Below are 27,333 nucleotides of genomic sequence, written 5' to 3' on the forward strand. Positions count from 1 at the left end.
TACACACATTCTTTAACCCATTTACAGAACAAAAATCACATATCACGTATGCATGCACCATGAAACTTTAAACAAATATTTAATATCATTGTTAATCTACAAAATTTCATTATTTAAAATCCAAGATATTATACAATGAATTTTAAAACCCATTTAGCATGGGTTTTCTAACACCATCCGCACTAGTAGAATTTTTATAGCTATGATATGAATAGTAAAATTATAGTCTTATTAACAAATAACTTAATATCAATTAATTATTACCATTAATTTTAATTAATTATTAAAAATATATTATTTAAACTTAATAAATTTCAACAATTACATTTTCTATGTTTATCTTAACATTTTAATATAAAATTTATTATTAATTATTATTATTCTAACTAATTTATATTAACTTGATTATTTTTAGTAATTAAATTAAATAATTTAATTATTGTTTGATTAAAAAATTATTTATTTATATGTTAAGAGATTAAATCATCAATTACTAATTGCTTAAAACTTAATTATTTTCAAACAATAGTAGCCATCCCAACATATCCTTAGTGAGGATTACTCAGATAAATCAAAATGGGGTTTCTCTGCCTTTTGAAAATCATACGAGCCACTAATCAAAATTGAGATCTACACAATAAAATATATATTTTTTTAACATCAACGGAATATGAAAAATTGTGAAGCGAAGACATCATAATAGATGGAATACCACATGATGGAAGAACTTTGAAATCCATGAACTGAGAAGAAAAGAGAAGGAACAATTAATTGAAATAATTTGTGTGGATATTCTAGGATGTCCAAGCATTAAAGGAAACTTCTTTGACAGTCCTACATTTCTTCAAAACCAACACAAAAATCTGATGAGTCCAGTTCATGGACATCCAACATTCCTATCAAACAAACTGATTCCAAGCCATTCAATCCTCCCCATGGATCGTTTATGTTATCATAAATCTGCTATATACAAAAGGGGCAAAAGATTTTTTTCTTTTTCTTTTTCTTTTTCTAAGTGAGGAAATATAAGCAAAAACTCCTCTGTTGAATAAAGTAATAATGTTATTGACAACTCCTCTATAAAGATTTCTAGATGATACAGCCACAATGGAACCCTTCTTCTCTGGTGATTTAGCTTTAAGCTGGCCAGGAAAAGATTACTCCCAAGATTTGCTAATTGCTCAAATGCAACAAACCTCCTATCCAAGGAAGCCATTTCTGTTCTCATTTCAGCGTATGACTCCGGTTTCATTTCAGGGATGTAACTCAATAAAAGGTAAATCCCTGGAGAATTAATTAATCAAATCAGACTTGGAGAGAGATAATTCTACACTCTTCAATCAGAATACGGCAGGGAGTCCATGCAGAGGTGCACAAGTTTTCTTTGGTATTGTCCATAATATTCACCAACTGCGATAACATCATCATTTTCGGGGTCCAACCCAGGCAACTTAAGGAGTTTGTCTTTCAAAGCATTTGAATTCGACTCATCATCTGAATTTTCTAAATTGGAGATAAATTCTGCATGTATTTCTCGACAAGCCAGGATGAACATGGCTGCAGTGTCGGGTTGTTGTGACTCACGAAGTGCTGCCAGTGCCTCTTGTAGTGCACCAGCTGCGACAAACAATATCAGCGCCCTGTAAAGGGGGCCATTTCAGAACATTGCGTTACAGGAAAGCCTCTATACAAGTAAACAGAGAAGAAAAACGGTGCTACCTCCAGATGTTATGTTCGCTATGGAAGACGTGATTGGCCCACCTTAGCAGCACCCTTAAGAACATATAAAATAACTAATCAGAGAAACCCACAAGAATAATAGCATAATAATTTTTGAGATATCCCATTAAAAGCGACGATGTTTCAGTAAAATTGTGCTAATTCTCATTTAAGGCATCTCAAGCAATCAGCCTTCGGTAAAGTGGTGCAGCGGAGATCAAACTAATGAAGACAACAGAAAATGTTACAGAAAACAGATGTCACGTACAAGCGAGAAAGCTAAATAGGAAAATCTTTTAGCAATAAGTACCTAGCATAATCAGATCCTTTTAAATGTGTGGCAGCTAAAGTTGCAGCATCCGTCCAGCATCCAGCATCTTGAAGCTGTATGAGCATGGCATTATAGCAATCCAGCCCACAAAAACCAAAATATTAACAATATCACTATGATAGAAATATATTTTTGAAGAAATAATGCTCTGGCATCTATTAATATCATCCCAAAAAAAATCCATATTAAGAGAGATTCGATCATGGACAACACAGTCATTCTACTATTCTGTATGATGAAGAATATACCATAACATCCTATAAAACAATTGACTTTTGAGGTTCAAACTAGGGGAAAGGATCTTTTTTATAAAATGGGAAGGAACACTTGTCACCTACAAAGTGACAACTTACAACCAAGAAATCGGTCTAACTACTAGCAAGAGTTGCAATGACCATTTTCAATTAATTATAAAGAGAATATACTTTAAAAAAAAATTAAAAGGCCACCACAACATAAGTTACAAAATTTGACTAAATCAAAAACCTTTTCCAATTAAGTTGTCTGTCGTCAGCTTGGGCATTGCTCAATGGTAAAGGCATCAAAAACCTTTCCAACAGGCCAAAGGTTTGTATCCTTCCACTTCACAATTACAAAACTTTATTCTCAGGTAAAAACTCTGTTTACTTCAATTAAAACTTCCAGGTGAAAGTTTTAAGAAGATTGAGCCACAAAGTCCTGCCCTGTTTGTTAAACCTATAACTGAAAAACAGTTAACCCAAGACACATTGAAGGTAAAGAAGAGGAAAGGCAGCTCAAAGCTGTAGGGGGAATGACAAAATAGAGGATCTTGGTTTTCTTCTGCTTTTTGGTGGAGGATCTTAGCAACTCGATGGGTTCAACTATTAATCCTCTTTCAAGTTTCTTCTCCCTTACTGCCGCTTCCTTATACGCTATACCAAGTCAATTAACCTAGAGAATATTTCTCCAAGTCTAGATTCAATTGGAGAAATTCTGTTCTCTATGAATTTCCTAATATTCTATCAATGACTTCTCATGCCACCAACTATCAGGAGTTGGCTTAGGGGTCAACGAGGATCAACATATTACATAAATGATAAGTGCTTAGAGGGGATGAGTTCAAATCATGGTAGCTTGGCTAGCTACCTAGGTTTTATTGCAAATATAAGTTTTTATTGACAACAAATGTAATAGGGTTAGACAGTTGTCTCATGAGAATAGTCAAGGTAGATGAAAGCTGCCAAACACTCACATGATTGGAAAGCAAACAAACCCTAATCCTAATTAATTAAAAAAAACTAATCTTAATCCTAATTTATCAAAGACACTAATCCTAATTCTAATAAACCAAGGAAACTAATCTTAATTTTAATAAACCATGGAAACTGATCTTAATCTTAATCAATCAAGAAAACTAACTTTAATCCTAATCAATTAAGGATTTGATCAAGATACCCTAATTTACTCTAATCCTACATCAAATGTTCATCTTCCACATCTTCCAAGGCTGAGCGGTGGGTTAGGCCTTGTAGTGCTTAATTCCATCAGAAACAAGAGGCCGACTGCAGTTAAAATTCTTTAGTAACTATGGTTCTTAATCGGTCTCAGTTGAGACACATTTTTTTGTAAATCTAAAATCCCTTGGCTCTTGGGTTTGACTGCTCATCACCCTGGTTTCTTGCACACATCTTTCTGAGAAGAAAGTTCTTACTGTTACTTCTCTAACTGAAAAATAACGAGGTATTATAGAAGGGGGAAAATGACGAAAGATGTCGAAGAATGTAGTGAACCATATAAGAAAAAGGACCATTTAATATAATGCAGTTCACTTGAGGTGTTGATAATAAATAGGATTAAATTATCCCAGCAACATAATAGAACTGCCTGTAATGTAACAATATGTGATTAAGCTCGAATATAGGTTGAATGAACAGATATGGACGTGAATCAGTAGTTCCTATGTCTTTGGAAGAGAACTCAATTAAGATAAAATATGAAAAAATATGAAAAACGTCTTGATATACAGGCACCTGAGAACAAGCTTCTTGATATCTTCCTACAGCGCAGAGAAGATGAGTTCCAGACAATGACCGGTCAGTTCTCACCATGTTGGCTGCAACTACCTAACAGCAGAAAGGTGTATCCGATCATGACAAGTTCTTATATATCCAAAAATGAATCTATTCGATCAAACATACCTTGACAGCCAGTTCTAGAAGCGATCTTGACACTGCAGAAGAAAGTGCAACAGCACGTAGAGCATTTGCATAGAAGTAAGAGCTCTCTGGAGAAGTGGAAAGCAGTAGACTAACTGCAGCTTCTAAGTTTCCAACAGACACAAGCCTAATGATTAAGACAGTTAGATAGACGAGGATAATGCAGCTTGAATTCTTCAGAAGGAATGAAGTAAATTGCGTGAGGACAATAAACAGTAAAACTCATTGCAACAAAAGAGCTCCAAAGGCTGAAACCAACAATTGGCCTCATGCATTATTAAGCGGTTATTCCTGATAGCCCCAGTTGACAAGAAGACTCATGTAGAGAGGCAGTTTGGCCAAAAAATTGTTCAAGCGAGTCGAGGCAGAAAAGGAAGGTTTGTTATGAGCGAAAAAAACACATAGCCAAGTAATAAAACACCGTTTGAAGTAGCCAAGTAATAAAGCACCGAAGATCAGCAAAGAAAGAGCAACAACTTCATAAAAAGCTCTAGATAAATTTAGCAACATGGATAGGAGGGCATATCAACTATGGGGCAAACAGCACTTAAAGTTGCAAAAAATCAACTTAACAAAGAAAATAATATAATTAAAATCAACTCAGAAAGGAAGTATACTGGTACATGGGACGACAAAATAGTAATCACTGCATGAAACTTGTATGCTAGCCAACCCAGTAAATAGGGGTGCATGACTTTGATATAGGGCTAAGAGGTCATGGTTTCAATCTATGGTGGCCACCTACCTAGTATTTAATATCCTACCAATTCCTTGACACCCAAATGTTATAGAGTCGGACAGGTTGTTCTATGAGTTTAGTCGAAGTGTGCATAGCTGATCCGGATACTCACGGATATTAATAAAAAGAATTAAAAAATTAAAATAATAATAATAATAATTTAATTAATTTAAAAAAAAAAAAAAACCTTGTATGCTAGCCAAATTGGAAGGTTACCCAACATATACAAATGACGGATGACGTAATAATTAGCATAAATTTTGTAACATTTAGTTTGAGGTCGTTCTAATTTGTTAGTTGTTAACTGATTAGTTGGGGGGTTAAGTAGCCTGTTAGTTTGCATGTGTGTGTGTGTGTGAGTATTTGGACTTGAGGATTAAATCTTATGGGTTAGTCTCAAGTATTAGCATACTTTTGAATAGTTGTGAATAATGGTAAGACTCTTGTCAAGTATTCTTAGTTTCAAACAAACTTAATTATCTAGATTTGAGGGTTATCTAGTAAGATGGAAGTTCTACTAGTAAGGAATTTTTGTTCTTTTTTCTTTTCTGTATGAAAAGATTAAGGAATGTGTTAAAACAGGCATACAGTGTACTTGAGTGTCCATTATAAAGATATTTATTTTTCCTAAACGTATTAAATTTGAAAACATAGTTATTTACTCCATTGTAAAGCACCTTATGCATATGCATACATATATATAAATGCATATAAAAAGAAATCCCTAACAGTATAAAAAACTCCAAGGGAGACGCTGAAATGCACAATACTATAGACCTCTAACTGAACCCTCAATACTTCCTCCATAATATCCCTGCAATCCTAGCAAGGGATACACACCAACCCAGTATCTGTTCGCTAAATTTACTAGTGTAATTTAAATTTTCAAATACGAAGGGATGGCATTTTGCTTCACAGCCAAGCTGTTGGCAAAATATCGCATGCAAATTAAATACAGTGACCAAATTTTTTGCTAACTAATAGCATCACATGTGTTCACATAATAAATATTGCATCAGCAAAAGCCAATTGTGCAGTCAAGTAAGTTCTCACGCCCACGCAAATACAAACACTATAAAGTGTAGATAAATAGAACAGAATTGAGCCACTTACTCATGTACACGGTTTTGAATAACCTCTTCCCCATCCAATTTTTCATGCCAAGGAATGCGTTCATTTGCACTTTCCCACAACTCTTCTTGTTTGAAAGCCATTGCCATAAGTTGGCCTTGACCCTGCAACAACGGAAACCACATCATCGGTAATAATGAAGTAAGGGAAAATCTTGAGAAAGCTTACATAAAACTTCTATAAGCTTCAAAAGAAAGGAGTAAGAGTGATAGATGGTTCTTAATTTGCAAAACATATTTGCTAAGTAAGAAGTCGAGCAATGGAATTTTAAAAAATCAAACAAAAAAGAGATTTACAAATGCTTCTTTCTTCCCAGTTCTTGGCATTGATTTCCCCTTTGAGGTTATCCTATTCAGCATTGAAGCTTCATCAAGATCCACGTTAGATGTAGACAATTGGCCTCTCTGGGGAGATTTATTGGCTAACTTATTCATCAGATGACTGAGAGCACTAGGCAACTGTAGCCAAAAGAGGGCTTCAGACGATTCACCAAAAATTGCAGCAGCAAAGGCAAACCTCAAAGCAGAGCCTTTATGTACTAACTTGGAATATAATTTTGCCCTCGCATCATCAAGTATGCAACCTTTAGCATTGAAAAATTGAGAGTAGGTGAGAATAATGAATATCGTCATATGTTTAGAAAGAAGAGGCTAGAGAGTTTTTACGGCCATTGGTCATGAGAACAACATATGGGACAGAACACAACCTTCTATACGATAAGGTTCCAGCACCTTGAGAAGCATTTCTGGCACCACTGAGTCACCAACAGGTGGTAAGTCGATCATGTGACTCCGAAGGTCACGGCCACCTGCTGAAACTCCAGACACGAGTTGAGGTCTCTTATTTAACCAAGAGGGCTTTACGCCTAACTGCAAGATCATCCGTAATGCCTGTAGAGAATAAAATTAACACGAGTTTCAGTCAAAAAGATATATGCTCTAAAATCAGCATTTGATATGGGATCTTTCATTAGTACACTTCAATCTGCATCTCTATTCTCTTCAAACGCTTCACACATGGCAAAAACTAGAATCTGCTTAAATGCAATGGAAACGAATTGACTGAAGAAAAGATGGAAATAAGAATTGACACTTGCATCTACATCTCTATTCCTTACAAATGCTTCACACATTGCAAAACTAGAACCTGCCTAAAATGCAATGAAAAAGAATTGACTGGACAAAAAATGGACAGAAGTTTCAGTTTTCATATAACAAGAGATTATGAAGAGGAATTAGATGCATGTGATGAAGGGAACAGATGAAAATTATTTACCAATGCATGTGGAGTAGGAAGTAACATAGGCGAACATATAGGCATCGGCCGAAATCTTTCCTTGACTGTCTTGGGTCCATAGCCATGCTTTCTTTCGTTACTGCATAAAGTGAGCCATGCTTATTTCATTACTGCATAAAATAAGGGTTACAGAAGCGCAAACTTGGATAGCATTTAAACCATGCACCTTTGAAAGATAGAAAACAGGGCAGCATGCTTGCAACACCCAAGAGTCTAAACAACTTTTTAGACGGCTGCATATACCAGACACCATACTGTTTAATACTTAGGTCTATGGTTTATTCCCTGAAGAATCGAAGATTGACTGAGCTTTTCTATTTGCACTGCTCTATATACTGTGCATCAGAAGAATACAATAACTATTGTCTTACCCAGAAAAGGGAAAAAAATGCCCACAGAGTGCATATGGAATAAGAACCCAGATAACATGACAGTACAATAACAATGTGATTTGTGATTAGTGCACTTCTTTTCAGTTTACAGTCAACATCCAACATATGTTAGTCATTTAACCGTCTTCATTTTGTTTCCTTGTTAACCATAAACAATAACAATCTGATCAAGCACGTGAATTTACAATAAGACAGATGGGAAGGAGAAAGAAAGAGAGGGAAAAATGGATTTCAAAGGGCCTACTATTAATCAGGGGAGAAACCCAAACACCTAGAGGGCATTGGCATTTGAAGCGCTAAGTTGATTATTATAGTCAGTGAGTTATAATAGTCAATGGGTTATAATAGTTTGTATTGAGGGTCCAAATTATTTTAATTTGGATTATAATAGTTTGTGTTTGGGGTACAAATTATTTTTGTTTAGGTAGGAAATACTAAACACGATAGAAAAGAAGAAAAAGGAGAATGAGTGAGAAATAGTAAATACTGTAGTAAAGAGGGTTTTGAAATCGTATTTACTATACTTATACTTAATTACAGGATATAAATAGTTGTAAACACCACTAATATATTTGGTGCCTCAAACATGGAGTGGATTCCACCAACTTCAACTTGTGCCTCAAACACCACCATAAAATTTACTAATGTGATTTGTCACCAGTACACTTCGTTTTGGTTTACAGTCAACGTCCATTTCAAATATATATGTCCTTTTAGCTTTTAATCTCAATATTTCATTACGCATTGATGCAAGTGGCAAGAACATTTTTAAATAAAATCATGTATGAAAAATACCAACAACAATAAACCAAATAATTCAAAAACTAGATTTTTAAGATTCGAAAGGAACTCCAGTACTTACATTATGATCTCAACAAGACGAAAGCTACTATCAGCTCCTGCAATACATAAAACTAGAGGATCTTTTTTATCCGTTCGTAAAGGCAACCAATCAAGTTCCAATACAAGGGTCCCTGGAAATTGATGTTGTAAAATGGAATTAGCCAAGGGATCCTGTGAATCCTGCCAGCAAAAAGTATACATGGATTTATAATCAACAACAGAAAATCCCTCCAAATTATCCATTGTATGACATAATCTGGGAGAAGATAGGCATGCAATATTGCAACCCCACTTACCTAATATTCAAAAGAATCAGCACTCTTTGGATTTTAAAGGGCCTAATATTAATCTACAGATTACCAAATGAAGCAAAGGGGGCAAAATTCGACTAATTTGAAAGTTCCAAAAATGTATAATCTACAGATTGCCAATTGGAGCAAAGATAGAAAGGAAAATAAAGAAAAAAATAAAAACTTTATCTATATGTTAAAGGGCCTAATATTAAAAACCTCATAAGTTCCTTATTTTCTATTCAAAGAAATAATATAAAGAGCATGAAATGCAATAGAATCAGAAATATACGGAAAATGTAAATTGTTTACATTTATATTCACAAAATCAAATAGAAATTTTAAAATAAATAAATAAAACTTACGAGATCAAATATGGAAAATGTATTATCATAAAATAGAACAGCTATACGTCCTCTGCTGTGGTCTCCAGCAACTACTGGGGAAAATTTGATTCGCCTGATTCCCTCTCTGTGGGTGTTAAAAGATGAAGAATGCCCAGTTGTTACATCCCACCAGCGAATGTTACCTGATCTATCACCCATGACCTGAAAAATGTCCAAGTCAGAGTGATCAAGCCATCGAGCTGAAGCGACCAAGAATCATAATTTTATTTTACTAAATTCTGAGTGAAACATACCACATGTGGCAAGCGGTAGGCCATGGCTGTAATTAATCCATCAGATGAAACAAATGAAGATGAAGGCCATTTGGGTCTACAGGCATGTCAAGCAAAATCTTTAAGAGATTTTTTTCATTTGGATGGTAAACAATTGCATTCCATAAGAATTATTTTTTTCGACCCAGACATTCAATAAGAATTAAGAAGATAACTTCTATAATTCAGACCTCCCATTCATGATATACATTATACAAACGCGAAATTTTTCAGAGAACTGCATACCAGTTATTAACATCGGACCATAGGTAAAATTGAATAAATGTTCTAAATTTTCATCCAAGCCTCTGAATTTTTTTGAATAATTTTTTTTTTAAGAAAAAAAAAAAACACTAATCGATCTGCAGATGTAGATGTTTAGGTGACAATGTGACGTAACAGTGCTTTAATCTCTATTGTTAAAAACCAACCAAAAAAGTAGGACACTTCAATTTAGGCATAAGCTTAATTAGCATGAAAATGTATGAGGACAAATAGCAACAATGTGAAATTGTTACTTTTGGTCTATAGTCATCCTATTAGGGAATGAAATCCTAGTACGGCACCTTGTATGTTGTATCCATTCATATCATCAACTTCCAACAACAGCTCATGTTTTATCTGCATCGAATCCAAATGAATCCCTAATAGACCCATAGATTATTAAATCAATTAAACTAGGGTTTAAATAATGTTTTCTTATACTTTTCTTCTTCAATTAAACTAGGTTTAAATAATGTTTTGTTATGCTTAAAACATTCTTATTCCTATAACTCGTTGGATGACTCCCATAGAAGGAAACAACAATCTAAGCTTGATCATTTCATTTATCAAAAGCTTGTGGTGGTAATCATGTTGTCCCTTCTAACATCGAATGGCAGCCGATTGATGTCATAGCAAGACAGTCTTGAAAGAGCCATTTACTGCTGTTGAAATTAAGGAAGCTATATTGATGATTTGGGCTCAGACAAAGCCCCTAATCCTGATGGGTATAAGGATGGTTTCTTGAAGGGCCTTCCCATCAGAGGTGGAAAGGTTCATTTTTCTCATCTACAATTTGTTGATGGCACTCTTCTCTTTTCAAATTACGACTTATCCTTGTTCAATAACTTGAAGAATAGATGTCAGGTTTAAAAGTTAATCTCTTTAAATCTCTCTTGACTGGGCTTAATATATGTATCTCAAAGGTTTCAGCAGTGGCAGAAGTTTGGGGTTGTGCGGCTGGCGTCTGGCCAATTGAGTACTTGGGGATGCCTATTGGTGGTAACCCAAAGGCTTCCTCTTTTGGCAACCCGTCATTGATAAAATCAAAAGAAAGTTGGAGCATTTGAAGAATCTTCTCCTCTCAAGAGGGGGTAGAATTACTTTGGCAGTCTATTCTTACTAGTATCTCTCTTTACTATTTATCGAAATTTGCTTGCCCCTAGAGTATGATTGATTCGTTGGAAAAACTAATTAGAAACTTCTTTTGGAAAGGTAGTAAGGAGTTTGGGGCCACTAATCTAATTAATTGGGAAACTAACTTCAACTAAAATGGAAGGTTTGGGTATTGGCAATCTCACTATAAATAATCGTGCTCTTCTAACCAAATGGGGATGGAGATCTCTCACAAAAAGAGAAGCTCTTTGGAGGCAGGTGATTGCTTCTAAATATAAATGGTCTGAGAATAGTTGGTGGCCTTCCATGAAGGGCTCTCGACTGCTTAAAGGGCCACGATGAACTCAGATTATGAAAAATATCATTCTCTCAGAGGACTGGTACAAAGTCAAAACTGGTCCGAGGGGATAAAACCAGGTTTTAGAAAGATAAATGGCTTATTGACTTGTCCCTTTGCATGGAATTTCCTAGACTTCTCAAAAGTAACTTATCGTCAGCATTACTGGTTTGACTCTCGCTGTATTTGGGACTTAAAGTTTAGAAGAAATCTTACTGATGTTGAATTTGATGATTGGATCAATCTTATGACCAAGCTCCAAGCCTTTAGGCCTTATAATAGAGATGACGTAATCCTGTGGATGCTGAAAAATGATGGCTTCGTTTCAGTTAAGTCTTTCTCTCCCACACTTGTTGTGAAGGAAGCTGCCAAAGTTCTGATCTTATATGGAAACCCAATTTTCCCTAAGAAGGTCAAAGTCTTCTTATGGATTTTCTCCTTAGAAAGGCTGATTACTTGTTGTAGAACCCAAAGAACCCTGCGGAATCATGCTCTCTCCCTCAATTGGTGTGTTCTTTGTAAAAGAAGTGAGGATTCTTTGATGCATCTCTTCTTTTTGTTGGGGAAGGTTGTTTAGCTTGTTCAACTTGCAATGGTGTTGGCCTAGCAAAGCCTCTCATGCTCTTCTTCAGCTTATTGAAGGCCCTAAGTTTCATGCTCTGCGTAAATCCTTTGGTCAAATGGGGTCTTTGCCCTTATCTGGAGGCTTTGGTTTGATCCAAACTCAAGAATCTTTCGTGGCCATGAACTAAATAGGGACGTTATCTGGGATCTTGTCACTCTTTTTATTTCTACTTGGTCTTCTACCTTTATATACTTTTGTAATTATAGCCTAACTTATATTTACACCAGTTGGGCTTTTTTTTTAACCTGTTGGTGTGTGGGGATATCTCATATCTCCCTCTTTTGTATTCTTCTTCTTCTTCTTTTTCTTCTTTTTTTTTTTTTTTTTATAAGGAAACATTTCATTGATAAATGAAATAAGGAGAAACCCCCAAAACACCTAAAGGTGATTGCGAGAGAGATTGCCTATAACGACCCGAGTTCAAGAGGGGTACATGAATGAACCGGTATCACATCCGAATGAGAGGGATCCTGAGGACATGAAAGTATGGTCAAGAAAAGCTTAAAAGAATTGAAAGTTACTACCTATACTAACAAGGTGCACCTTCCTTTTCGGTGGCTCAATCTTTAGAACTCCAAAGTTAAGCGTGCTTAGCTTGGAGCAATCCTATGTTGGGTGACCTCCTGGGAATTTTTCTAGGATGCATGTGAGTGAGGACAAAGCATGCTGAAAGGACCCGTGTTGGTTCGTGGGAACAACTTCCACTTCTAAAAAGCATTCAAGGCAAGGGAGGATGACGTAGCTAAGACGCAGGGGAATGCCGGGCCATCAGGTGTCGAATCTGGATTCCGAATCCTGGGTCTGGGGTGTTACGTAAACTATAACCTTGAAAAGGGTGCTTAATGTTGCATCAAGAGAAAGCAATAAAAAGAACTGAAGAAGAAGGCATGCAACAGAGCCAACCAAATCATCTTTTTAGTACCACCAAAAGGATGACCCACAAAGAAAGAAGCAAGAAGGTCAAAAATAGAATTAGGGCACAGTATAGAATATCCAAAAGCCTCCATAATAGTGGTCGAAAACCTAGATGCAAAAGATCAATGTATAACCAGGTGGGTTGGTGATTCAGAATGATGATGACACACGAGACAACGGAAGGCAAAAGAGACATAAAGGCATCTGCCGTTAAAGACTATCGGCAGTGTTAATGGCACCAAAATTAAGTACCCGAAGAAATTTTTTTATCTTCTTTGGATAAGAATCCTTCCAAATAATAGACTAAAGGTTAGATAAGAGCGGATCAACCATGCCCGCCAAATCTTTGCTTCATATAGTTATGCTTCCGTTCTTCTAATTGGGAAAGACTTTGTAATAACCATCAAGGATTATCCTATTCCTTCTGTAGATTTTATACAACAATGAAATTCTTTTTCATAAAAGGAACTATATATTATATAAATAAAACTCTCACTTGACACAAATTTAGTGTTTGGATTAGAACTTTTATTATTTATATATTATACAAATATAAAAAGAAAGGAAGTTGTTTTTATAAAAAAAAATAATAAATAAATTAGTGTTTGGATTAGAAACTTGCCTCATATTATATATATGGTGAAATATATGAAATCTGTGTCTTTTTCTGGACCAAGATTTCTAATTTTCTAGTAAACTCCATGGCACTGAGAAGGAACTGTACCTGAAATCCCGAATTCTTCGCCCATGAACTTCAAACACTCCAAGCGCACCATTTACCAGCGCAAATGCAAAACTTTCAGAAGCTTCCTCCTGATTTCCTTCTGGTGCCTCTGATATGAAAAATAGTCTCAGTTAAAGCATGCATGACCAATTATAATATAACTAATGTAAGCTTAGCCATCCAAAAGCCTAAATATGTGTATTAGTTGGTGAAAAAGCAATTCATTCTTTTGACGATGAAGCAGTGAGGAGTTGCAAATTACAATGTCGATAACAAGCTTACTAGAATCAGATAATGGTGCCTTAGTTGGTGAAGATACAGTATCTTGTGTCATGGTTGTACGCTCTTTAGCAGGCCGCGGAACTGTTGGAAGAGTCCATTCCAAAACTGTAAATGGAAGAGCTAACGATCTAAGCTACATGGAGATAGAAAATATCATGAGTAGGTGCATCGTGTATTTAAAGATGTAAGCAAAATGATTATTATCTTTCAGCAGGATAATAAAATTCTGTTAACCAGAACATTTTATTTACACTTTTTTTTTTTTTTTTTGAAACGGATACTCCATTTACACAAATTAACTAGAATAATTTATAAACCCTTTTTTTTTCTTGAGAATAATAATTTTTAAACTTTGTGCAACACAATATAGACATGGAAAAACATGACGTCCTATTGGCAATTGCAACTAATTCTTTTGAAAAATGGAAGCAGTGAGAAGTTGGCTTTGTGTTGGTGTTGCCTTTGTTCAAATGAAGAACGGAACTGCCCAACATGTTTTCTTTGAATGCCCCTTCTCTAGAGGGATATGGATGGAAGTCTTTTCTGCTTTCAACTGGTCTGTGGTTTTTCCAAATGACTTACAAAGTTGACTTCACCTACTAATCCGCTGGAATCCTTTCAAAGATGTCAAAGAACGTCTCTGGTTAAGCATCATTTGTGCTGTTTTGTGGAAGATTTGGGATGAAAGAAATGCTAGAATCTTCCATGACAAGGCCAAGACAACAAAGGACATTATTGATACCATCATACACAATGCTTTTTTTTTTGTGCAAAGATTTACAGGCTATAAACAATCATAATTTTTCTTTCTTAGTTGCTAATTGGAAACACCTTTTGCACTCCCTATGAATGGTTCTTTTTTGTACACCCTATGATTGGGGTCCTCATGTACTTTGGATATTTTTGGATATTTCATTTAATCAATGAAATTGTTTCTTATCAAAAAAGGAAAAAAAAAAAAAAAAAAAAAAAAAAAAAAACTAATGGTTCTCTCTCTTTTTTTCCTTTTTTTTTTGTATAAGAAAGAATTCGTTCAAATAAAATTAGTTACAAATCAAGATAAGTAGTCTCTCCACAATAATGCCAAACAAGATTGCAAAAAACTGTCCGATTGATTGAATCAAAATATTAGGATAATTAGATCGCTAAGCTACTAAAATTATGAAGCATAAATGAAAATGGACAGTATTTGTAAATGTAGATTTACCATGATAGGAGTCTTTGTCATTGCCCAAACTTCAACCGGAGCATCTCGAAACAGGATAAGAAGATATCTAGAATTAAATAGCAGAAGAAAAGAAAGAAGATTCATTACAAGTATAAAGCTGCAAGTAATGTTGCATAAATTTTATGGAACGTGATCAGGGCATGTCGGGAGTTTAATTCACATATATCCCTACTCCTACGTAAATCTATCAAAAATATTCATTGAAAAAATCTATGACAGACAGAAGCAAAAGTGTCTTGCCCCAAAATTCAGGGGGGAAAAGTAGTAGAAGAAAGACATTAAAAATAATAGAAACAAAATCTGAGACCAAGGACAACCTTCCAGATGAAGAAGCCCTTAAAGCTCTGATGGGAGCACGTTCAGGCTTTTGCAAAACACGAAAGGTTCTATTAAAGCCACTTCTCAGACAGGTCACAACAAGACGATTAATGTAACCTCCAGATTTTTCATTCACCTGAGTGCACAAGAGTAGTGCATGTTACTTAATGAATTGTTTAATCAAATTAAAAATGTAAATAGGTATATGATGATAGAAAGGTTACTACCAATCCAGTGAACTTTTTTAATGAGATTCCAGTGCACTTAGGTACATATACAGGATAACGCAAACATACAAGCAGAGTATCACACTTTTAATTTGTTAAAGAAATTATCCCGATTGTATTAAATAAGTTTGTATTCAGTCGTATTTGTTATATTCTGTTTTATGTTAGTTTCATGTGGTTATTTCCTCTCCTATACGTAGAGGATTGCCTTTGTATATGAAATGAGTTTAATGAACAATATGAGTTAAACTCTTACTATCAAGCCCGTGTATTTTGTTATACAGAGAAACATTGAACGTATAGTGAATCGTATCATAAATCTGAAAAAGAACATATTAAAACTCAAAAAATTAACAAAATGCTAAAGTATATACCTGACTGTAAGAAAACGACACCAATCTAGAATTCCCTAGCCACCGTAAACCTCTAACAACACTATTATGTACAGAAAAGGAAGATGCAACAGAATTGGCAGAAACGTCAATGACATCAATGGTTCCACTTTGAGTTCCTAAAGCAACCAACGGTACAGCAACAGCAGGATGGTTTCCTCCACCTTAAATAAGAAAACAGGCTAATTAAGTGTTTCAAACTAAAAACATCCAGTTCATTCATTTGAATTAAACCAAGTCAAATGTCATAAAAGATGGTATTACAACTCTGAAGAAATACACAGGCAACATGAATTTGCGTGTACAAAGCTTAGTCATGAAACTTACGAGCTAATGTAGCTATTAAGGATGGAGATGGCACTGCCAGCATCGTTACTGCAGAAGAAAGAAGTTGAAGCTGACCAACTAAACTGATCTGCATCAATGATTTAACAGTTAGCAGGCATAAAATTCCTGATAGAATTAAGAAAAGGCAACAGCAAACCATTTTTTTTTAATGAGAAACCAAACTTTCATTGAATAAAACAACAAATGCTACATGTTACACTTCAATTTGATGCATCAGTGGAGTTCTGACAGAAGAACAAAACTAAAGAATAATATTTTTGGTAAGAAATCGAGCCTTCATTGAGTAAAATGAAAGAATAAACAAGACTACAGAGAAAAAAAAAAAGCCCACAAAAAAGGGACCCCAAAACTACTGAAAGGGACTCCAATCCAACAAAATCAAAACTAAGATCCGAAGTACAAAAAACCTAGTTACCAAAGCTCACGGAGAGATACTAAAACCTCCTCACCACCTCCCAAACCTCATCCCAATCTTTCCACCGCTCTAAAAATCCTATAGTTTCTCTCAAGCCAAACTCCCCCCCCCAAAAAAAAGAAAAAGAAACTAGTGTGCCACGACAAGTTGTGTTCTCTCCAAACGGAAAGATCATGAGAACCTCCTCAAAAGTAAACGATAATTTACCATTTACCATTGAGAGCAAAAAATAAAATATAAATATATAAATAATCTAGACAGATCTACAACTTCTAGCCCAATTCAGCACAACTAAATATCCGATAAGCCAAATGAAACATCTGAAAACCAAAGTTCATCCAATTAAACACAATCTGCATCCATGTTAACAAGTTTCCTGCAAGCAACGCCTCTCATTCTTGTATTAAGCACAATATTTTGCACTTCCTAAACCCTTAAAAAAATTGCAAATGAAAGGAGGAAGTCATCTAAGGGGATTATTCTTTTAACGAAGCAAGCTAGAAACTGTAGAAGTCGATTCTTTTCCAGATGCTTTACAAACCTTAAATGAGAAGTCCAGTTTACTGAGATCAGATGGTGGACGACCACCACTGGTGTTGGCATAATCTAGTTGTTTGCCTGCCTCTGAAGCAAATGTATTAGTAGAAGAAACCATTTGGTCAGTATTGCCATCTGAGACTGGCACTTCACTGACATCAGTGTCATCCTTCTGAGCACCTTCAGCATGTTCAGCACTTACGAACCAGTTCCATACTTTTCCATCATCAGAGATGGATATCAAGTGTGTTGAAGAGACATGAAGAGATTTGTCATAAAAATCAAATGGAGTATCAATATCTGCTTCTGCTTCTGCTTCTGCTTCGGCATCTGCATCAGGAGAATGAGAATGATGTATATCAGAACAAAGCTTGCCAACATTTTGGAGGATGGAATCGGACTGGCAGATGACGACAGCAAGAACTGAAGGAGATGGAACAGATGTGCCAATTGAAGGCAGCAACTCTTCCATTGCAGACATTATGTGGACTTGTTCATCTCTGTAAGTAAAAAAAATATAAGTTCATCTCCTAGAAGTCAAAAAATAAAAAAAAATAAAAAAAAACAAAAACAAATATATTTGTGTGTATTACTGTTGTTGGAAGTAAAAAAATTATATACATAAATAGCCATAGGCACTTAAATTTTAGTATAACCGGGAGCATTTTCCAGTATTCTGCAACTTAGAATTCAAAAATAGACCTCAATAAATTTATGAAGTTAAATAGATATAAATGGTCTGGATTTACCTAAAACTTTCTCAATCCTTAAGAACATCCAAGTCTTAACAAGTCCATTTATGCAACCTTCCGTAGTCCCGTCCCCATCCCCATCCCCATTCCAACCACAATATGACCTCACATGTAAGTATAATTTTTCACACAATCGCAACTTTGTATCTAATCTTATTAATGCTCACAATTTAAGCATCTTCGACGGCCATCCGGGAGAGCAGTTAGATTCTTCAAAAATTCGTTCATACATTTAGCATATTCACAAGCAATAATTCAAGGTTTCCATGAAACTTTCGTAAAAGGGTAGGCAAACGAACCTGAACATAATAATAACATTTACATGAAACATAGAAACAAGACGGGAACCATAAATGTTATTCAACCATTTCATAATAAAAACTTGCAGATATCCAACAAGAGAACTTACTCTTTTCGCCGCCAGATACTGAGCCTTCCATCAAGGTGAGGACAGTAGAGCAACTCACTGTCCGGATCCGGCAACACATCAAGGAATTTACCACACCCACGAGGCAATGAGGTACTAAAAAGCGTCGTCTCGTACTGCAAGTCAAACACCACCAACTCCCTAGGAAACGTTACAAACAGAATGTGCCTCCACTGAGGCGAAAACGCAAATTTCGCATTATAAAGAGGAAACATGGCGGAGGTCGGCGACGATGATCCAGTAGCTGCGTCCCTTTCTAGCTTCTGCAATTCGGTGCAGTCGGTTCCAATCCGTAACTCCTTGATGACAACCTCACTTTCCTTCTCACCAAGAACCTGAACCGATAGAAGAAACCCTTTGAGACCAATTACGCAAAAATGGCGTGAATCAAAAGGATCGAAACGAATGCAAGACAAATATTCAGGGGAGGCATCATATTTCCAAACGCATCGAGCAGTGGTAACACTATAGAGGGAGAGAGCCGAGGCGCCGTGAATTGCAGCAAGAAGGTACGAGTCGGGTCCAGACCGCACCCAACACAGATCTTGAACACCGAACTTGTAGTCGCTAGTATCGAACCATATGGTAGGGGACTTCAAGCGGAAATCAAGAAGAGCAATGCGGCCTTGGCGATCGGCAGCAGCGAGATGAAGGTGCGAGGTGGAGGGTTCTGTAGAGAGGAGGTCACGGTGGAGAGGAAGAGGAGTCCAGCGCACAGAGGTGACGAAAGGGGAAAGAGAAGAAGTAGTGGTCGACGGCGGTGGCATGGGAATGGCGGTGATGAGCTGCATAGAACGAGAATCAACGATGGAGACGGAGCTGCCGGAGGGGAAAGCGAGGAGACCGGAGGGGCTGATGTCGGCGGATCCAAAGTTGTTGCGGCTGGGAGGGCCCGGAAGCATGCAGTCCCAGGAGTCATGATGCTGTGTTGAGGAGTGAATCGGAAGAGGCGGCGGCCCCGACGACCGGGGGCTTGTCATCCCGGTCAAAGAACGATCAGAGAAGAGAACCGGAGGTCGATTGAGGCCGGCAATAAACTAACAACCGGGACAGAAGGGATGAGAAAGATGAGGAAGGCGGAGCATTGGGCCGAATCTTGGAAATTGATCTTTGATTAATAGAAAAATGAATGCAGATCGCCGGAGCTGACTTTTGAGCATCAACTCGCTCAGACTCAGACAACGGCGCCAACGCAACCCGGTCACCGTTGAGATCTTATTCTTGTTATAATTACGACAATGTCTGTTGTCTAAAATTATTGGAAATATTCCAAATTATAAATAATGGATTTTATTGAGCGATTCGACTTTACTGCATTCAACTTGTCTGGGAGGAAAAAAAAAACAAAAACAAAACTTATAACTCCTTCATTTAATTCCATTAATTTTTTTAAAAAAAATGTAAATTTCAAACAAAAATGTATATACAGAATAAAAACTGGTTAATCTTAATATAGAGTTTCTAAAAAATTCTTAATATAGAGTTAAAGTCTAAATTTCAATTTAAAATATATATATTATAGTGTTGTGCAGTGCTAAACCGGTTAATTTGAGATTTAAAAAAAAATTAAAGCAAGATAGTCAATTTTTAAGAATATAAGGAAAAATTTAGCAATTTTTTATAATATATAGAGGGAGAGAATCAAATTTCTAAATGAATTTTATTGAGCTTTATACACTTTGAAAATCCAAAGATGTGTTAAAGAGGAAAAATAGAAAATCTAAGGGAAATTTGGGTTAATGACCTAAAATTTGGGTTCATAATGTTTATATCGTCATCAGATTCGTCGTCCCTCACTCCACCTTCGGCATTATCTTGCTCATCACCATCCTCACCTTCTGAACTATCCTCTCCATTTGGACTACCGCCACTTTCTGAACTACTAGAGCTTTCCAAAATCTCAGCGTTAGAATGTACTCGTCTTATGGCCCATCTATCAATTAGGGTGTCCCAAAACTCCTTCTCAGCATCGAACATGACAAGATCCTCTCTGACTTTTATTTGCATTAACAGTCCAATCTAGTAAGATGGTTAGTTTTAATTTAACAATCAAATAAACATATTGTGGCTAGATTATACTTATATTTTGAGACTAAAAAACGTCTCTCTCTAGTACTTCGAAGGACACCGAGTGAGAGCCTGGTCACCGTAATATATGAGGCACAACTACCTTACTCTTTCGAATGATAACGTTTCCTGCTACCAATGATAGGATCTCATACGTCCATTCCTAAATATGAAATAACACATATTTATAACTATGTTAACGTTAAATCAAAGATAAACTTATGTTAAGGAACATCTACCTAGAATGCTTAGGGAAATCCACGCAGCAAGTATTTCATAACATAATTTTTCTTTCCTCTCACCTTTTCCTTGTATAGACCAACCTTATCATTCAATGCAGTCTTGAGGGCGTCAAGTGTCCTTTTCTAAATAATTGTATCCAATCTAGACTATTGTAATAATCTATGTCCTCAACATATTCAAATAGTGTACGATTAACTACACTATTCTGCTTATTCTTTCCTATCATTGCAACCTCCGTGTAATATACTAAAGTGATCTTAATAGCATCATCGTCATTTTTGAGCTCCAAATTCTTGTATTATTCTTCTAGTAAATTCAGGTGGAATGTGTAAAAAATCGACCAATTACTAAAATATTTCGTTGCAAGTTCTTGTGAGGACTCCTAGCTTCGAACAACTCGCGTAGGGGATCGCCACAAACCAGTAATCAACAAAAATCGTCGTTCGAAAATGTGACAATATTTTCTCTAACAAATAAGTTTATCGAGCCCACTCTCTGCTTCTTCATTTCCCCCAACAACATATGATGGATAAGGGGGTTGTTGAATACAAGGTCAATATCTAAAATTCGCCCAAAAATTGTTCTCTTGAACATCTCTAATTGCCCTCGAGTAAGCTTCTCCTTCACAATCTTGTTGGCATTCGCAATATGGGTCAGGCTCGTTACTTGCTTAGGAAACCTATCAACTTCACATATTTTCAAAGCTTTTGACATTTTAAATTACTCCGGCATGATATGAACATTCAATCTATCAGTCAACAGATTCTTAAAAGAAAATAAATCAGTAACAATACATATTATTACAATCTCGCTATAGTCGCTCTAGCTTGTCTCGCTCTTGCCTATTATTCTCTTGTCGATCTTGCTCTCGCCTATTATGCTCTCACCCATTTCACTTTTACTGATTTAGCTCTCCCTAGTGTTTATCTCACTCTCGCCTATATCACTCTCACAAGCCTCGCTCCCACCTCATCTGGCTCTAACTATATCATCTTCATCCTCAACACATGCAGAACACATCGAAACGCAAAATAAAAATAGACATGATCGATTATTAAACCCCGAAACCCGCATAACGTGCCGATCGATTCCAACCCAACGAAACCTAACACAGACACAACATGCACGACAGAGATTAAATTCACTTACTCAACATCTTCGATTGCAGCAGCAGATGGATGATAATTTTGTAAAGCGAGATTGAGCGAAACTTCCACACAAGAATTTCGAGCAACATCTTATGGGAAGACCATTACGTTTGAAGAGAGAGATATCATATGTGAGACAAAATGGAGGGCAATTTTGTAATTTGATATCGTGATGACGTTAGCGAAAGGTTAAATGACATTTAGGGGAAAAAAAAAGTGGTCATTTGACATTATGGACCCAAATTTTAGGTCATCTGCCCAAATTTCCCAAAATCTAACCTTCTTTATTACATCATCTCAAGAAAAAAAAATCTTTATTGTGCTCTAACTTCTCTCTAATTTTTTTTTCTTTTGTCTACAAAATTTTCATCTCTTAACGTTTCTTTTTAATATATTTATCTCCTAACTCCCTTTAAACTTTCATTTTTCAAAATATAAATAAAATACAATGGGTGTAAAATTGAGAAACACAATGGAAACCCAGATATGGAAAAAATATAATATAATAAAAATATATATATTTAAATAATTAAATTATAAAGAAAATTATAGAAAATGAGACAATGTGGAAATTTCACTCCAAGCTTTTTGGATTTATCACCAATATGTGTGTATTTTCCAAAACCCACCAAATGCCACTATTTATAGGCAATTTGGCAAGTAGAAGGTGGATTACATAGACACTAATAGTATATAATGTTAACACACATGGACAACACATGGGGTAATGGAGAAACGACACTTGGTATTTGGACACTAAGCATGAGCATCTAATTTACACATATTTTATGAATTTGTATTAACAACAATCAATCAGGTTTAACTTTATGATAATAAGGTCAATATATAGTGGCTCATTCAGAACTTGATATTAGGGTGCACAATTTCATATAAAGATGAGAAAGTTAGCCCACTTACTTTTAAATCTCTGTCTCTATATAGTCCATAAACTTTCATTTCTAGTTTATATCCAATAGGTCTTGAAAATGTTAAAAATAAATTATTATACCCTTCTAAAAAAAATTTTTGTCAAATCATATATAAATTTTAATTTTATGCCTAATAAATCCTATTGTACATTTTTTAGGAAAAAAATATTAGTGTATCGTCTATTATTTAGTCAAATGAAAATTGAGGTATTAATTAGATACAAAACTAAAATTCTTGTCTAATAAAATAATCGATTTTAAAAAAAAATTCATGTTTGAAACCTATTTGAAACAAAATTGAAGGTTCATGGATGTGTTAGACATTTGTAACTTATTAGACATAAAATTAAAATTTAGGCCATGTTTGATAACCATTACATTTTTTTTTTTTTGTTTTTTGAAAATTAAGCCTATTTATTCCCCACTTCTTACATTGATTTGCATCTTCCTTAAGTATAATGGTTGAATTCTCAGTTAAATTTCAAAATTAAAAACAATTTTGAAAAGCTACTTTTTGTTAGTTTTCAAATTTTGGCTTGGTTTCCTAAAACATTAGTAAAAAACAGATAACAAAGTAAGAAATTTAGAGGTGGAAGTATTGTCCATGTGCTTAATTTTCAAATACAAAAATAAAAAAAATAAAATGATCACCAAATTAGGCCTTAGTGATTTATGTATAATTTTAAAAATTTAAGGGCTAAACTTGTAATTTAATAATTATATAAATATAAAATACATTTTGATGTATTGTATATGCTATATATGTGGAAAAAAAATATAATTAAGTTTATTTGATTTATTTTAAGTATAATAAATAAATATATATATATATATATATATGTTACAAAAATCTAAAATTAAATAATATATTAATGTACATGAATATCTAAAAAAATACATGTATGTACAAGTGAGAAATGTGTTGAGCTGCAGATTGTCGTGATATATAAAGAGATGTTTGGGGTGCAGAGTTGGGTTCTTATGTCTAAGATATTTGGTGTAGGTTTTTTAATTCTAAATAATATACTTTTACTATTTTTGTTTTGTAACTTTTTTATTCGGTAATTTTACCCATATTTGTTTGAATAAAATATATTGCAATTTTTTAAAAAATTATTAAAATTTTTCTTTCTTTCTTTCTTTCTTTCTTTTTTTTTCAATAAATAACAATTAACCCATTATATTTTTGGTAGAAATATTGTTAAATAAAATGTTAAACCAAAGAGAAATCAAAACTTTTGATTCCTAATTTTTCTCCATGAATTTCATTATCATCTTTTTCTTTTTTTTCTTTTTCTCGTTGTTGCTCTATACTTTTACTACGTAATGATTTTTTTTAATTAAATCTTTCTCACCATCTTAGCGGCCAATAAAATGTCACCACATTTCTTCAACAAATTTATTTTCAATTCCTCTAAATTTGGAGGATCACCAGAGAAAAAACATTTATTTTTCACTAAATTTTGTTGAAAAATATTTAAGGAAAAAAATTTTATTTTATGTTTTTTTTCTATGTTACATACTCTTCAACTACATACTTACTCTTCATCTAAATATTATTAACACTCATTTGATATGTGAATTCAATTAAATAAAATATTTTTTTTACAATTTTTTACGTATAAATATTGTACTTAATGTAGATAAAATAATATTTTTTTTACATAATCAATAACTCTACAACATACTTTAACAGTCATCAGTCTTATAATAGTCGGAGGTGGTTGTCGAAGTTAATTATCAAAGATGCTTTCACTAGAGTTTTGTGTCGAAGGTGGTTTTTTGGAGCCTGAAGTTGGTCGAATGAAGGTGGTATTGGAGTTGGTGGTTGAAGTTAGTCACCGGAGGCGGTTTTGAAATCCCCGTGTTGGTTGGGCGAAGGTTATCGTTGAAGTTGATCATCAAAGATGATTTTTATCGGAGATTGTAGTCGGAGATGGCTGTCGGAGCCCGAATGTTAATTACATGAAGGTGGTATTAGAGTTGGTTGTCGGAGGTGGTTGTCGGAGCCTACGAAGGTGGTTGTTGGAGTTGGTCATCAGAGTTTTTTTTGTCGGAGCCTGAAATTGGTTATCGGAGTTGGTAGCGCGAAGGTGGTCGTCGAAATTGAGTCAATGGAGGTGGTTTTCGAAACTTAGAATTGGTTGTCGGAGTTGGTCACGCGAAGGTTGTCGAAGCTCGGAGTTGGCCGTCGAAACTGTCATCGGATTAGGTGGTTGTCGAAGTCCAGATTTCGTTGTCGGAGTTGTTATCTAAGGTGGTTGTCGGAGCCCGGAGTTAGTTCTCGGAATGTGATAGTGACCGATGAGTGAAGCCATTGAAAACATTGAAAGAATGGAGAATTAGGGTGAGTTAATAAAATATACCAATTAAACTCTACCAACTTTTAGACAATTAGTTGGTATATTATACCAACTCAATTCAACTCATGTGAGTTAAACACCCCCTAAAAGAGTTAATATATATATTAGTTTCAAACCCTAAATTGGAGGAGTATGACTCAATTGACATGTGTCTCTTGTCTCTATGTGCATCCATTTTGATCAATATGAATATATTCAACGGGCACAAAAATATATTATTAACCTCAAAATTAGAGGTTCAATCATCCATCTCATATATTATAAAAAAAGGTAAAAAATAAAAAATAAAAATAAATTTTATATCAATAAAAACACGACTCAACTAACATTAAGTATTTACCTTATACAAAAAGATCAAGAATTTGAATTCTTCCCCCTCAAACGGTTGAACTAAAAAAATATTTCGACTTCCTATTCTAATTACTTTTTTCCCCAAAACATAGAAGATAAAAGAATAAAGCATCGTGTATTGAAAAATTCGAAAGACAGATGTGAGAAAAATTCGTAACTTGGAATATTATATAGTGATGTAATAAATTACAAACCTAACGATATATTATTTGTTCAAAGACACACTATCTCGTTAAAAGGTATAGGTTCAAATTCCGTACTTTATTTATTAAATTAAAAAACAAAACAAATAGTTGCCTGTAATTAAAACATATAAATCAATTATTTAATATTAGTATATTTGCTTTTTAACAATGTTACTTTATCTATTATATTTTTTATTTTGATTTATTGCTATCCTTCTATTTTTAAAATATTCATTTTGATTTTTATCTTTTTAATTTTGATTTTCTTTGGTCATTAACTTTTAAAATGTCCATTACATGTTCCACAATAATTTTTGGACATTAAAAATTTAACTTGACCTTATAAATAAACTCTAGGGTGATATCCGCTAGTAAGAACGATGTTGAAAAATACTAAAGAGATAATTTGTATTAGTTAATGAACATTTCAATGTTATGGGAGTGCACAAACCAAGCCAAATCGATTTCATAAGAAGAAATCTAATCCAATGTTTAGTAAATAACAAAATCAAAGGATTGATTTTTATTCAGTTCGGTTTATTATCAGATTGATTTTTGGTTTTTGGTCTTTTCCTTTTTCCTTCCAATACTTTGTTCTTATTTTCGCTTTTGTTTTTTAATTGGTGCTTTTTGCAATTTTCAACTTAAAGTTGGATCTATTTTTTATAGATTGAAATTAAACATGAACATACATGCATCATAATATTTGGTATTTTTTCTAAACAACAAAGGTAACACAGATTATAATTTGCATTTAAGGGTATAGATATACCATCGCGATTTGATTCAGTTTTGATTGATTTTTTTCAATAAAAATTCGATCCAAATCAATCAATTTTCTTTGTTTTCTCTAAATACAAACCAAGATGTCCAATTATATACCAAAGAATCAAACCAACCAGTGATCCAACGATTTGTTCAATTCTTTATTTATTTATCGCACTCCTAATAACTAGATTCATGTTGTTAAAAATCCTATCTACTTACTTTCTATATTGAAAAGAATTAAAATAATGTACACGTATCATATTAATTAAAGAGCTTTGAGACATCTAGAGTCATGTTAAAGCATTTAAGTATTTAATGATATGTTAAACATGACAGACCAAAATACCTACTAGAATCTTTTGAATTATATGTACTAATATACACAACTTCACAAACTTATAAGTCTGTTAATTTCCTTTTTTAAAATATGAAGATTTAAATACACTTTAACATAAAAAATCCCAGGACCACAATTATATAAGTTAAACTTATTTTGAAATTTGAACTATAATTCCAAGTCATTATTGGTAACATTAATCTGGATTACTGCTTACTCATATTTAATAAATAATAGCAAACTTAATCTTTAAATCAATTAACGTTTAGACTTTGTTTTTTTACAAAAAAAAAAAAATCAATCAATTAATGGCATAGATCTATTTAAATTTTGTGATATGCCACCGACAAGCATAATGCAGGTTCAAATAAGGAAAAAAATCCACTAGAATTATTTAAGGAAGTAAATGGAGTTTCTAACCAGTTGAATATTTATTTCCAGAACTATATTACAATCAAATAC

The 27,333-nt window shown here is 34.3% G+C and overlaps 1 protein-coding gene across 1 annotated transcript; it reads right to left on the reverse strand.

The window, feature by feature from the left end:
• Positions 1-744: 744 nt before the first annotated feature.
• On the reverse strand, positions 745-19,808 carry LOC120071335 (uncharacterized). The gene is made up of 20 exons (XM_039023545.2): positions 18,463-19,808; positions 17,306-17,801; positions 16,329-16,416; positions 15,984-16,165; positions 15,382-15,518; positions 15,044-15,110; positions 13,837-13,969; positions 13,555-13,663; positions 9,559-9,634; positions 9,284-9,466; positions 8,648-8,808; positions 7,373-7,472; positions 6,804-6,987; positions 6,394-6,680; positions 6,080-6,201; positions 4,210-4,354; positions 4,042-4,134; positions 2,030-2,103; positions 1,720-1,773; positions 745-1,640 (listed from the first exon to the last, which is right to left on the reverse strand). The coding sequence occupies exons 1-20, from the start codon at positions 19,458-19,460 to the stop codon at positions 1,337-1,339; spliced, it is 3,993 nt and encodes a 1,330-aa protein (XP_038879473.2). The 5' UTR covers positions 19,461-19,808; the 3' UTR covers positions 745-1,336.
• Between the last annotated feature and the right edge of the window lie 7,525 nt (positions 19,809-27,333).

The sequence above is a fragment of the Benincasa hispida genome, chromosome 2 (assembly GCF_027475165.1).
Source record: "Benincasa hispida cultivar pf3 chromosome 2, pf3_genome.v1.1, whole genome shotgun sequence".
NCBI lineage: Eukaryota > Viridiplantae > Streptophyta > Magnoliopsida > Cucurbitales > Cucurbitaceae > Benincasa > Benincasa hispida.